At 54.9% G+C, this 8,872-nt stretch overlaps 1 protein-coding gene across 1 annotated transcript; it reads left to right on the top strand.

Moving 5' to 3' along the window:
• Positions 1-1,595: 1,595 nt before the first annotated feature.
• NANOS1 (nanos C2HC-type zinc finger 1) lies at positions 1,596-2,750 on the top strand. The gene has a single exon (XM_054206312.1). The coding sequence runs from the start codon at positions 1,651-1,653 to the stop codon at positions 2,431-2,433; it is 783 nt and encodes a 260-aa protein (XP_054062287.1). The 5' UTR covers positions 1,596-1,650; the 3' UTR covers positions 2,434-2,750.
• The last annotated feature ends 6,122 nt before the right edge of the window (positions 2,751-8,872 follow it).

The following is an 8,872-nucleotide window of genomic DNA, read 5'->3' on the forward strand; positions in this document are numbered from 1 at the left end:
AGACAGATTTACTACTGACAAAACTCCACCCACCGTGCTCAGCCCAGCAGCTCTTACCAGGGGCTGGAAATTAATAGGATTTTTAATTGCAGCTGCATTTTTCACTCCTCTTGCCCAAATGGAAGAGCACGCATGCGATGCTTCCCGGAGGAGGATCTGGTTTCTAGGGGCAGGAAGGAGGACCTGTGTCTCCCCACCATGGCCCCACATCCTCAACGTGGCAGCTGCTCTGCAAGCACCAGTCAGAGGGGCAAGAGCTGGGCCACCGAAACCTGGACTGATCAGACTCGCCGGGTGGGGGCTGCGGGACACCCGTGCCCATCCTGCTGTGAGGGGTCCCTCGCGTGGCATCCTCCACATGCACCCACCGTACACGATGCGCTCGCAGCCAGAGCGTAGGTCAGCCCCCTCCCTTTCTAGGGTCGAGTCTGCCAGAGCGGTTCCACTCACCTGAGTAGCATTCCGGTGAGCGCACGTACCTTATCTGAGGCCCGATCCAAAACTTTCATTAGCTTTAGATGACAATAACCAAACCCACTTCTTAAGAGGGGTCCAAAGAAGAAATCACCTCTGCCCCGTGGAACTTACTAGCACCTATGGGAAGGCACCTGTTGCCCTTAATGAGCTTACTAGGTGCTAATTGCTTTCCATTTTGGGTTGCATATTAGCAAACTTGTTTTAGCCTTGCATGGCTCTGCTGAAGATGGATCTCTGGTGAGAACCCCACCTGCAGTGCTGTATCCAGCTCTGGAGCCCTCAGCACAGGAGAGACATTGACCTGTTGGACGGGTCCAGAGGGGACACAAAGATGATCCGAGGGCTGGAGCAGCTCTGCCGTGAGGACAGGCTGAGAGAGCTGGGGTTGTTCAGCCTGGAGAAGAGAAGGCTCCGGGAAGACCTTATTGCAGCCTTCCAGTACTTACAGATAGCATACAGGAAAAGTGCGGACAGGCTTTTTAGCAGCCCTGTTGTGATAGGACAAGGGATAATGGCTTTAAACTAAAAGAGGGCAGATTTAGACTAGATATAAGGAAGAAATTTTTTACTCTGAGGGTGGTGAGACACTGGCCCAGGTTGCCCAGAGAGGTGGTCGATGTCCCATCCCTGGAAACATTCCAGGTCAGGTTGGGCAGGGCTCTGAGCAACCTGATCTAGTTGAAGATGTTCCTGCTCATCGCGGGGGGGTTGGACTAGGTGGCCTTTAAAGGTCCCTTCCCACCAAACTACTCTATGGTTCTATGAAGACCGGTCCCAGCCGACGCTTTGCCCGCTCCGAGCGGCACCGCTCGGACCCAGCGGACCTGGGCTGTCCCTCCTCGTGTCCCCCCGGCCCGCTCCGCGTCCCCTCGCCGCTCCCGCTCCCCCCGTCCCCGCACGCTGCGGGGGCTCCGCGGGCCTCGCCCGCCCCCGCCCCTCCTGTCCCGCCCCTCCCGCCAGCCAATGAGCGGCAGGGGGCTCCGGCCGGCGGCCAATGGCAGCGCGGCGGCTCCCCCCCCCGCTTCCCGCCACCGCCCCCTATTTGAGGCGCGGCGCGGGGCCGCGCGCGGGCAGAGGCGGGCGCAGCGCGGAGGGAGGGTGGGAGGGGGCGGCTGGCGCAGCCCCGCACCGCACCCGGCGGGGAGCGGGGCGCTCCCGGGCGGCGGCACCCCCATGGAGGCTTTTCCCGGCGGCAAGCTGGAGCAGCACCGGCACCTGCCGGCCGTGGAGTGCCTGCCGGGCGCCCGCTACGGCGGCCGGAGTCACAGCGCCTGCGGGAACGTCTTCAACTCCTGGAACGACTACCTGGGGCTGGCCACCCTCATCACTAAGGCCGTGCGCCCCGGCAAGGGCTTCGGCGCCGAGCCCCCCTCGGTGGTGGTGGCGGCGGCCGTGCCGCCGGCCGAGGAGGAGGAGGAGGAAGAGGAGGAGGAGGAAGAGGCGGCGGGGCCGTACTTCGAGGGCGCGCTGGACTTGCAGGACCTGGACCTGTGCGGGCATCACCATCACCACCACCACCATCACGGCGAGGGCCTGCTGGAGGAGCGCTTCGCCGACTTCAGCCCGTTCCCCGGGCGCGGCGGTCCCGCCGCCGTGGTCTTCGACTGCTCGGGGGATCACCCGGGCCGGGAGGGCTCGCCCCACGCCTGGGGCGGCGTGGTGGTGGCCGGGCGGCTGCCGACCCACCCGCGGGCCGCCTCCCGCCTGCTCAAACCCGAGCTGCAGGTTTGCGTCTTCTGCCGGAACAACAAGGAGGCGGTGGCCCTCTACACCACCCACATCCTCAAGGGACCCGACGGCCGCGTCCTCTGCCCGGTGCTGCGGCGCTACACCTGCCCCCTCTGCGGTGCCAGCGGCGACAATGCCCACACCATCAAGTACTGTCCCCTCTCCAAAATGCAGGCGGCCAAACAGCTCAAACACGCCCGGACGGCGCTGGGCAAGAAGGGCCGTTAGGCGCCGGGACCCCGGGGGGGCGGCCCCGGCCCCCTCCCGTCTCTTTCCTTTGGGTTTTTGTCTTTGAAGCGGATGGCGGTTGTTTTGTTGTTTTTTTGTTTGTTTGTTTTGGGGTTTTTTGTTGTTCTTTCACACATTAATATATATATATCAAAGGCGGTGACTGGCGAGCGGGAGCGCCGGGCCGGCGGTCGCGCCGCCGATGGCGCCTGGTGCGCGCTGGCCCGCGCGGAGCCCGGCGCCGGGCCGCGGGAATTGCGCAGCTCAGATGCACTGTATTTGTTTATTGTAAGGAAAAAAAAAAAAACCAACAAATATATATATATGTGATTTTTACGGAAACGGATTTACGGTCGGGGTCTAACCGGGGGGGGATGTGGGGGGGTTAAAGCAAGCGGCGGGCAGAGAGCGGGGCCGGGGGGCGGGGGGGGGGTGGCTGGCGGGGGTCCCCGGTGCTGGCAGCGGGGCAGCGCCGCCCGCTCCCGGCTCTGCCTCCCCCCGCGGCGGGGGGGCCGGCTGTGTTGTTCAGCTTGATGCTGCACCGTTGGGGGGGTGGGGGGGGGTGGCGGAGCTGGGCGGGAGTGCTGTCGTCTTGCCTGTTAATAGCACGATGTTTAATTAGCGCACAACACTCCGCGTGTCAGGTCTTAAAGTAAACATCCGAGCAATTTTCTTTGCCCATCTTAAAACGGGGAAGCAAATCGTCATCAAACTTGCACTCGGTTACTGGCTTGGTAATGAACATCTCCTCCCCGAAATCGCAGCATCCTCCCTGGCACGATGGGCCAGCGGTGCCGTGCCCCACCGTCACCCTTGAACAATTCCACCAGTGAGCGTGGACGGTCTCGCAGGTCTCCGTGCCTGAGACGCAGGTTTAATACGCGGTCTGAGAGGAGAAAGCGTCAATGTGCTTGCTTGAAAACGTAATAATGACCCGGGGGCTGAGGAGCAAACTGAGCCCTCTCTGCTGAAGGAAAGGCAGTAAGTATGGCAGAGAATAAGCTGTGAATGCAGTTTGTGTTTGTGGTGGAGAATGGGGAGGTGATGGGAAGCCTTTGCAGACAAGAGACCTGGGCAAAGCAGAAAGCTGTAATGGTAGCAGAAGAGTGGAAGGGGAGGTGGCATATTTTTAAGAGTTGAGAGAATGTGGCCTTAACCCGTTGCAAGATGGGGGGGATCTACCCATGTGGCTAACAAATATCCTTAACACTATATAGATTGTAAGATTGATGCTGAAGACCTGAAGCGTAGGTGATGGCAGTTCCTTGGTACCGAGTATCAGTCAGGGCTGATTAGATTGCGTCTAATCCTTAAGAGATCAGGAATCGCTTTTATTGTGACTCAGAGGCAGGACAAGGAACAGCAGCAGGTCTGTAGTTTGCTCTGGAGCTGAAAGGCAGGTGCCCAAGTCCTCGGTGCAGAGAGGGTTACGCTGTAGATGGCTTTACCGACACCTGGGACGTGGAGGGGTGCTCAGTCTGCAAGGGTGGCCCTGCCAAAAGCGGGGAGGTGTTGGGAGCCTTGTGCAGGAACTGCTGGGGCATCACTAGGAGGATGAGAAAGGAGATGGGTCCCAGCAGAAAAAGGGAGCTAGGAAAGTGAGGGGTGACGCCTGCTTGCATGGATTCCCTTTGAACAGGGTGGGAGAGGGGGCAGGAGAGCAGGACAGTGGAGAATGGAGTCAAAAGGTGCATGGGGGGAGCTGGGGAGGAGGGCCCAGGGTTGGTTATTCATTGCTGCTGTTGGCTTACAGCTGCAGCAATTAGGAGGGAGAAACTGATTTTGTGTGGAAGTGTTCTCTTAAATCTTCATCACAAGGCTCCAAAGATGATGTCGGGTCTAATTACCAAGTGCAGTGGGGCTTGCATTAAATAACACTTCATAGTGGCTGCTATCCTCGCTCTCCTCATGCTAAGTATCGGTTGCATATTGTCTCTCATTCTGTGGGGCTTGCAGCATGGGCTCCGCTAAGCTGTTAGAGGTTCCACGTGTTTGGTTTTGGGATGCCTGGTCCACGTAGGTTTAGTCTGTATCCACCACACATGAGAATCCAGCTCGAGTGCGATGCCATGGGAAAAGTTTTCTTCTGTACTTTTGTTACCTCCTTGTGGGAAGTCTGAGGATCAGTACGTACGTTAATGCAGTTGACGGTTGCTGGGCAAGCGAGACAAAAGCAAGATCTTTCTCGGGTGTTTTCCGAGGGGTAATTCTGTCAGGGCTGGCTGCGAGGCGCTCCTGGCAGCGTTTGCGGCATGCCCACCCCTCCTCCCTCGTCTGTACACAGAGTTACTGTGTAGCCCCAGCCCTATCGCGGCGCCTGGAAGCTCATCAAGACGCCAGAAGGTGCCCTGGCTCGCATGGCGCTGGCCTTTTGCAGCGGCCGTTCCTTCCCTCTCCCCGGGCAAGAGGAAAAGTGCTGCATCCGCGGCCTCTGCTGCTGCCCATCGCTCCCGGCTCCCCTCTCCTCCTACCCCCGTGCCGGCAGCCTTGCTGAGGAAGGGCCGGGAGCTGCCTGTCGTGGCCACCACACAGCATTAGGCACCTGATGAAAGGCTGGGCAGGTCAGGCGGTGGAACAACAGCTTCAAAAGACCAGTTGGGGTGGGAAAAAGAAACCCCCAAACTATTCCAGAGAGGAGATGAGAAGATTGAGAATCAACGAAAGGCAGCCTGAGAGCAAGGCTCTTCAGTTACTTCACATCATCGTCGAACGGGACAACGTGCCCTTTAAACGTTTGCAAGTCAGTGTCTTGCAAAGGCTGAACTTTAAAGGACATTTTGGGGGGTTTTTTTGAAGCAAGCTGCTGTGATTTCTCGTGCACCAGCACACTCCTTGTGGCACTGAGTAAGCAGAAACGTGCTCATTCTTGGTCACTCTGAAAAGCTTATTACAATAGATGGTGCTTATAGTGTTACTTTGATTCCTTAAATTACTGGAAGCAATTTACATTAGTAGCTTAAATCCTAGGAACAGCAAATAGCTTAATCTGAAAGCAGCCCAGGTTGGAAGCTGTTACGTGCTCCTCAGAAGAGGTCTAAGAAAAGCCTGATATTATTTTCGTTTATTCTACAGGCATCTGCAAATCAAAAGACTACGGCCACTCATTTAAACTAAATATTTTAGCTTCAGAGAATCACTTTATTTCAGGGAAATATTCCTAAGGATGTAAGTGGTGGAATCTTTTCCACAGTGGTATTTCGGTAAAAGGAATGAACGGGGAGGGGTGGATAGCCTATAGTCATCCTCAGTTGATACTGGACTTGTCAAAAAGCAAACTACTTGTAATTAAAAACTACTTTGAGGTGCATAAATAACTTGATCCGTCTGAAGTCAGGTACGTCTGTTCCCATCTGTAGTGAAAGTCCGGTCTGGACAGAGTTTGCTCAGTCACTGCCGAGCAGTGCCGCAGGTAGCTGCGGTTGGACTAGAGAATGGCTATAAAATGCCTTTACTTCCCCTAGATGTGCCAGTTTGACCCACCAAATGTATAGGATAATAGATACCGGAGATAGTCTGTTAAGAGTCACGTGGGGAGGAAGATAATTACTTCTAATATGCCTGTAGTCTGGGCAAAGCAGAAGAGTGAGACACTAAACTTTCAAATGTGGAAAAAGAGGTAGCAAAGCCAGTAAATTGTCCTCCTGCCCGAGAGTGAGAGCAGTAACAAAGCTTCAATTGCAGCAGGGGAGAATTTGATTAGCAAAAAGCAGTGGAACGGCTTGTAGAATCTCCATCCTACCATAATTAAATGCATTAATAATTCTTGTTAAGAGTGGGGCCAGACAAAGGGTAGGGCGTTTCAGTTCTGGCTGGTCCTGCTGTGGCCAAGCGGGCAGGCTCGGGTGCTCCTGTTCTGCCGCTCGGGTGCTTATTGCAGTCCTGCAGGAAACTACAGGGGACGGGCGCTAGTGCCTGAGTAACAGGTACACTTCGAATCTTGCGTTTCATCGACCTTCACTTTGTGGGCTTACGCAGTTTAACAGTAGCTTTTAGTTACAGAAGGAAAACTTGCTTAAATGTTAGCCGTACCTGTCAATGCCTGCAGCCCATGGATATTAAAACGTCAAAGATACATTTCATGTACAGCAAGACGAGAGTTCCAGCGCTCCTCCTGTCTGAGATTGCCTCCTGGCTGGCCAGCAGTCCACCTGTAGCTCCCCAACGTGCTCCTGACGGCAGGGATGTCCATCTAACCAAGGCCGTGACGTGTCCCGCGATGCAGTTGTGGCTGTGCCCAGCCTGGAGAGGCACCGCTTTGTTCACTGCCCCCGCCCTGGTCTGCCACCTCTCCTAAAATACTGATTCGATTTTATTTTTTAGAACAAAGGCACCTTAGAGAAGGTATAATGGAAAATATCTATACCCTACTTCTGTTGGGCAGCCTGGTGGTCCTCAGCCCTGCCCACCAGCTGGGGACCAGTCTCTGGGCTGCTCCTGGAGCAGGAATCAAACCGGACTGTTCACACCTGATCACCCGCCTCGCCCTGCTCCTGGGGGTTTGTTTTAATTGAGCAACATTTGCATCCATTTAACCAGCGGCAGCCTCAAGTTCTGCCTTCCACGCACAGCATGGGACAGCTTGTATTCTTCTGAGGTTCACTGAGAAGTTTAGATGTTGAAGTGAACGTGAATCAATCAAACAGCAAAGCTTGAGAAAGAAGCCATTTGCCTTCATCGAGGCAATGTACCTGAGGTCACCAACCGTCAGGTGACATGTAGATCAAATGTACATCAGGTAACCAAACGTCGTGCTGATGGAGGTTGTAGCTGTTGGATGTGGTCAGGAGTGGGTTTTGTGTTCCGTCTAAAATGATCGAGCAGTAAAATAAACACACCGGCGTGTCTATAAATCTCACATCTCACGGATCTTTTCTCAAGCTGCCCAGTCCTGAGAATTTTACGTGTGTTTCTAACATTATCACAGTCTCAAATGATGGAAGTTTTGGGAATAGCTTTAGCTGGTGCAATGATCACTAACATTTATCCCCATATAAAAATGGCTTTGTTTGGATAAAATTAAAAATAAGCAACTGGAAGTATAACCACTCTTTACATCTCTGTGATGACTGGAGAAAGGCAAATGTTGCACCCATCTTCAGAAAAGGCCCGAAGGACCATCTGAGAAGCTACAGACCAGATGGTGTCATTCAGTCCCCTGGCAAATCATGGCGGAAGTCTTCTCAGAGCATGTTTTTAGGCACACGCAGGAGAAGGTGATGGGGAACAGTCAGCATGGATTTACTGAGGGTAAGTTGTGCCTTAACTCACCTGCCTTCTACCGCAAAGTAACTTTGTGGACAAGGGAAGGAGTGGTGGGTGTTCTTCATCTCAACTTTAGCAAGGCTTTCAACACTGTCTCACACGCTCTTCTTGTGCCCAAGTGACCAGGCGGGCAGAAAAAGTGGTTGGATGTTCAGGCTCAGCATCAGGGTCAATGGGCTGGGCTGCTCCTGGAGTGGGCTATCACAGGGGGCTGTCCCACGACCTGCCCTGACATCTGTCTCAAGGACCTGGAGGCAGCAGGAGAGCGTCCCAGCAGCAGGTTTGTGGATGACACCGAACTGGGAGGACCAGTCGCTACACTTGGGGCAGGGCTGCAATCCAGAGGGACCAAGGCAGGCTGGGCAGGACCTTGATGAAGAGTCCTGTGCTGCCAAGGCAGAGGCCCTCGCAATGACAGGCTGGGGCTGGCTCAGGTGCCTCCAGGGCCCTGGCCAGCATAAAGCTGAGCATGAGCCATCAGGTCTGAGGCTGTTTGAACAGGACCACAGCCTGTAGCTGGAAGAAGACAGCATCCCCTTCCACTCAGCAGACCTCATCTTGACTACTGCGTACGGTTCTGGGCCCCATCTCAGCCCCCTACAATATTGCCACACTGGAGCAAGTTCAGCAGAGGGCCAATGAGATGGTCAGGGGCTGGAGCACCCACCTGGGAGGAAGGGCTGAGGGAACAATGCTTGTTCAGCCTGGAGAACAGAAGGCTTTGGGGAGACCAACAGCACCAAACCAGAAGTTATCAGGAAAACAAGTCAGGCTTTCCACAGCGGCACGTGAGCAGGAGGATGAGAGACAACAGGTAGAAGCCCAAAAAAGAGAGAGGGTTACACTTTTTCGCTGTGGGAGCAGTCAAGCATTGGAAGAGGTTGCCCAGAAAGGTTGTGCAGGCTCCATCCTCAGAGGTTTTCAAGACCACGCTGGGGAAACATGGTTCTGAGGAACGCAGTCTGACCTCACTTGGTGAGCTCTGGGGCTCTCTTTTAGCAGGAACGATCCTGTAATCCTGTGACACAGAATGGAAGGACAGCAGCTGAACAGCAGCAGCGCCCACTGCCCCAAACCCAGAAGGTGCTCTCTGGTATTAGGTAGCTGCCATGCTCTAGCTTCACCCTTTAGAGGACTGTACGAGGCACAAAGAAATGGTTTTGTTTGTTTAGAAAAC

The sequence above is a fragment of the Rissa tridactyla genome, chromosome 6 (assembly GCF_028500815.1).
Source record: "Rissa tridactyla isolate bRisTri1 chromosome 6, bRisTri1.patW.cur.20221130, whole genome shotgun sequence".
NCBI lineage: Eukaryota > Metazoa > Chordata > Aves > Charadriiformes > Laridae > Rissa > Rissa tridactyla.

What these genes read in the sequence shown, in the direction of transcription:
- NANOS1 (XM_054206312.1), top strand. Translation starts at nt 1,651, where the DNA reads ATGGAGGCTTTTCCCGGCGGCAAGCTGGAGCAGCACCGGCACCTGCCG.